Raw genomic sequence first — 4701 nt, forward strand, 5'->3', positions numbered from 1 at the left:
TTTTTAATAAATATTATTTTTACAGGAAACCTAATTCTAGTCCAAGTCATAGAAACAGAGTTAGAAGGAGCAAGGCTGGATCCCTGGATCCCACCAAAAACCTGGGTGGTGATGGCTCATGCACGTTCAGTCTTGGGCCTCATTATAGCACCCGAGGCTGATCACATTTCCAAAAATCTCTAGTACTAGAAAAGTCTTCCTGCATCGAGTGAGTCCAGGTATGTTCTATTCATTGGTATGGATTCTGTCTGAGCAATAGAGTAAGTGTGACTTGCCCTTTTTCCAAATCCTCTCTTCTCCAGGAAAAACACGACTTCTAAATAAAACATTCCTCTCCTTCCTTTCTTCACATCACACTGGTTACCCGCCTTCTATCAGTGTGTTCTCTGACACATCAGTGGAGAGAGTTGCAGGGCAATTTTCTCTGTGATAATAGAGTCTTGTGACGGCAGAGTTTCCTGGGTCTCTGGTTTCATATCTGCTGCTCTTAACATAGCACTGGACACATAGCAGAATCCACTACTAGGTACAAAATTGAATTAGCAAACTATGCTCTGTTTCACTTCTGTTTGATGAACTTATTATTATTTAAGTAAAATTTTCTTCCTATTATCCTTGTTAATAAACAAGAATGCTTGGAAATATGGTAAAAGGACAAAATAGCTTCATGAATTAAACACCTATTATCTGCTGGGCATTGTATTGGATACTTTATATAGTAATTTAATACACTTCTCTAAAGCTTTGTGACGTGGGGATTATTCTTTCACCCTACACCAAGAAATGGGAGTCTTAAATCGCAGGGTTCTTGTGTCTGAGGCCATACAGCAAGTTACTGGCAGAAGGAATATAATCCCCCCGCTCCCCGCCCACCTGCATCTTCAGCTTAGATTGAGTGTGGTTGCTATGTGCTCCCACAGCAGCGGCTGTTTCCATCCTGCACCGATGACACTGTATGCGATTGCTTACTATCCTTCTCCCTGCCCAGCAGGACTTAAGAACCATGTCTAATTGCCTCATATTTGCATCCACAATGTCTGACACACCATAGGGTCTAATAAATATTTGTTGATAAATGAATGAGAATCCCAAACACTATGCTCTAAATGTTAAACCAAAAGAATTCTGAATGTTTTCATGCGTTATCTCTTCGATGCTCATAATCTTTCATTTCAGACCCTGAAATACTAAAAACCTTAAAAGTTTAGAGAACAGCCAGGATCATCAAGCCACGATCCCATGACCAACCTTTATTTCCTGGCTTCCCAGTTCCTACCACTCCCTCTCCTTAGATGTCACTGCCAAGCTTACAGCTCCAGCATAATAGCAATTTTGGTGTGGAGTGGGGATGCGGGGAGAAAAGAGTCACTGTCACAGATGGCTTGGGCACTTTTCCCCTTCTCTGAATAACAGATTTTATAAGACACCCACAACACGGCCATACACAGGCAGTGTGTACAGTGGCTAAGAATATTCTTCTGAAATTAGAGGGCTCAAATTCAAACCTTGGTTCTGGCAATACTAGTCATATGACATTGAACAGATTTGTTTATATCCCCAAGCCTCAGGTTCCCTATCTGTAAAATGGGAATAAAAAAGGTTTACTTGATAGAGTTGTTACAGTTAAATGAGGTAATGCATTAGAAGCACCTATGACAATGTTTTTACATTGAAAACATTCAATCCCAGCTAGTAATAACAGTAGTAATAGTAATAGTAGTAGTAGTAGTAAAGGTCATGCTGCATGCCCACAACTCCCCATTTTCTTCCCAGTAGCATCAAGAACAGAATCTGTGAGGATTCTGCCCTCACAATTGCTATTTCAGAGTCCTGTCTTCCATAAAGTAGTAGATTTAGCCAATGAGCCAAAGATCCTGATGGAATGAATGACTCTTGATCGTTTAATTTGGTTAACAAGTTGACACATGACAATTAGTCTTTGAGAAATAACTTTATAATGTTGTTGTTTATTGCTTGCTGCAATAACATGATCTCAGATAATGATTACAGAAGAATCTTTTTACTGTGTTCTCAGAAAACGAAATTCACCACAGGACAGATAGGAAGCAGGTATGTTGGTCTTCCTCTATTTTCTCTGAAACCTGGAAAGAAAAATAGAATCTTGTGCAGCAAAAGAATATGAAATGTTATAACTTGAGTGATGGAAATTCATGTATATAAAAAAAACCGTTAGTGGTAACTATGTTTTGCCTTTCATAGATCCAAACCCACTCCCTGTGGAGGTCCAGGTCTCTCTTCCTGGACACTGAACATCCTTGCTATATCTACTCAACATTTTGTTCCTAAAGTTTGTGAATTCGTCTTACACAAACTGCAGGGAAGAAGAGATCCTTTATACACATTTTTGAAATCCCTAACATATCACTTTTCTTTTATGTAAATACTGAAGCAAGAGACTCTTAGAACAGCTTTACTGAGGCCTGTCGGCCCATCCCAACCCCCTGCTCTCCCTGTCAACATTCACAGATTCTGTTGCCTTTCCTTCCTGGTCCAGACATCTGACTGTAGTAGCAGAAGGGCAGAAGAGTGGATACCTTTAGGTATTCAGAAAACTGCTGGGACAGTAAGAGTGTGCTAGCACAAATGCAGCTGTGCCATCCTGTAAGGAGTGAATGATACTCAGAGAAACATTACAGGACCAGTACTGGGGTCTGTTAGGTGTAAGGCATGGGGGATGAGCCAGAAATTGACACTGAAGCATGAGAAGGGAAAAGCCAAAATGACCAAATAAGTTACCATTACATTTAGCCTTTGATTGAGATACAAGTTATTACCTTTGGTGAATTTTACTTGATGTTTTTCAAGCAACCTGACTTTTGGCTGACAATTTTGGACCCTGAGAGAGAAAAAAAAAAAAGAAATAAAAACACATAGGAAGACTTCTGAGAAACCTCCATACTGTTTTCCACTGTGGCTGCACCAATTTACATTCCCACCAACAGTGTATGAGGGTTTCTGAAAACTGAAAACAGAACTACCATACAACCCAGTGATGCTATTCCTGGGTATGTGTCCAAAAAAAGAAGCATTAATTTGAAAAGATACATGCACCCCAATGTTCATTCATATCAGCATTATTTACAATTGCCAAGATATGGAAGCAACCTAAGTGTCCATCAACAGATGAATAGATAAAGAAGATGTGGCCCGTATATACAATACAATACTACTCAGAGATTAAAAAAAAAGAATGAAATTTTGCCATTTGCAACAATAAGAATAAACTTGGAAGGCATTATGCTTAGTGAAATACGTCAGACAAAGACAAATACTGTATTATATACGCATATGTGAAATCTAAAATATACAACAAAATAGTGAATATAACAAAAAAGAAGCAGACTCACAGATATAGAGAACAAACTAGTGCTTACCTATAGGGAGAGGGAAGGGGGGACGGGCAATATGGGGGTAGAGGATTAAGAAGTACAAACTATTAAGTATAAAATAATCTATAAGGATATATTATACAACATAGGGAATATCATCAGTATTCCACAATAACTATAAATGGAACATAACTTTTAAAAATTGTGATTCACTATATTATAGACCTGTAACTTATATAATATTGTGCAGCAGCTCTACTCCAATAAAAAAAATGGAAAGAAAAATTTAAGACATTATTATTTGAATTTAGAGAAGCATGTTGTCTTGAGTTTTGTAAAGAAAAGTTAAACCACTCCTGTGTTGTACAGGAGACAATGAACAATTTCTTCTGGTGATCTTGGAAACAGACACCCCAGCCTTTTACAAACTGCCAGGGAATTTATCTCTCCCTTTATGTGGTCTCAATACATACACTCACCCGGATAAATGCTAAATGATACTAATACCCTCTAATGAAATCAAGCATGTTTTTCAAAAAACTAGTAGTTTGTGCCAAAAAAAATTCCCAGATTAAGCACTCACTCAGAAAAACAGAGGGCTCTCAACCAGAATGAAAGCTCTGTGTGTGTGTGTGTGCCTGTGAGTGTGCATGAAGCATGTGAGTGTGAACGAAGTATGTGTGTGTGCAAGAGTTGTGAGTGAGTCTGGAGGGGAGTGGGTGTCACTAGGAAAGAAACAGTGAGCAAGGTACTTCCAAGGAGCATCCACTGGGGCTGACACTCACAGGTGCCTGAGGCTCCTGGAACACGAACCAGCAGGGGACACATCTCCTCTCAACTTCTCTGCCACCTCCTCACTTCACACACAGGTATTCTCTAGCAGGGGATGTTGGGACAAAGGCCAGGAAGGTGACACAGCCACACCCTGAAAGACCTCATCACTTCCTGATGTCCTTGCTGCTCCCCTCTCTTTGAGACTGATATGATCTCCTTTGCAAGTCAGATTAACTATTTATTAACCAACTGGATGGTATAATTCAAGGATAATTATTACCATCCTCATTTAAAGAAGGTGAACCACAGTTCAGATTAAGTGACATGACCAAGACTGCCAGCATAGAACCTATGATTTCCTGACACCTTTTCTTACACCGTGTCGTCACCAAGGAGATGGTGCCAAAACCCTGTCAGAGAGACGTCTGCATATTTAGTTGTGTAGCGATTGTGCTCTCAGGCCTCAGCCTGGGAGACAATGCAGGGAGGAAGGGGGGTCCTAAGGGGAGTTCTGGTTTCTTTTGTTTGACCATGAATACCAGTTGGATTTCAGGGGGGAAAGAGGTGGAAGTACCTC

General features: G+C 39.9%; 1 protein-coding gene across 1 annotated transcript in view; it reads right to left on the bottom strand.

Annotated features, from left to right (window-relative positions):
* Window positions 1-2821: 2821 nt before the first annotated feature.
* AFM (afamin) overlaps window positions 2822-4701 on the bottom strand; it is a 20614-nt gene continuing 18734 nt past the window's right edge. Inside the window, exon 14 of the mRNA XM_007467575.1 lies at window positions 2822-2857. Coding sequence (XP_007467637.1) covers window positions 2822-2857 — 36 coding nt within the window. The remainder of the gene's footprint in view (window positions 2858-4701) is intronic.

The sequence above is a fragment of the Lipotes vexillifer genome, unplaced genomic scaffold (assembly GCF_000442215.2).
Source record: "Lipotes vexillifer unplaced genomic scaffold, Lipotes_vexillifer_v1.1 scaffold1176, whole genome shotgun sequence".
Lineage (NCBI taxonomy): Eukaryota > Metazoa > Chordata > Mammalia > Artiodactyla > Lipotidae > Lipotes > Lipotes vexillifer.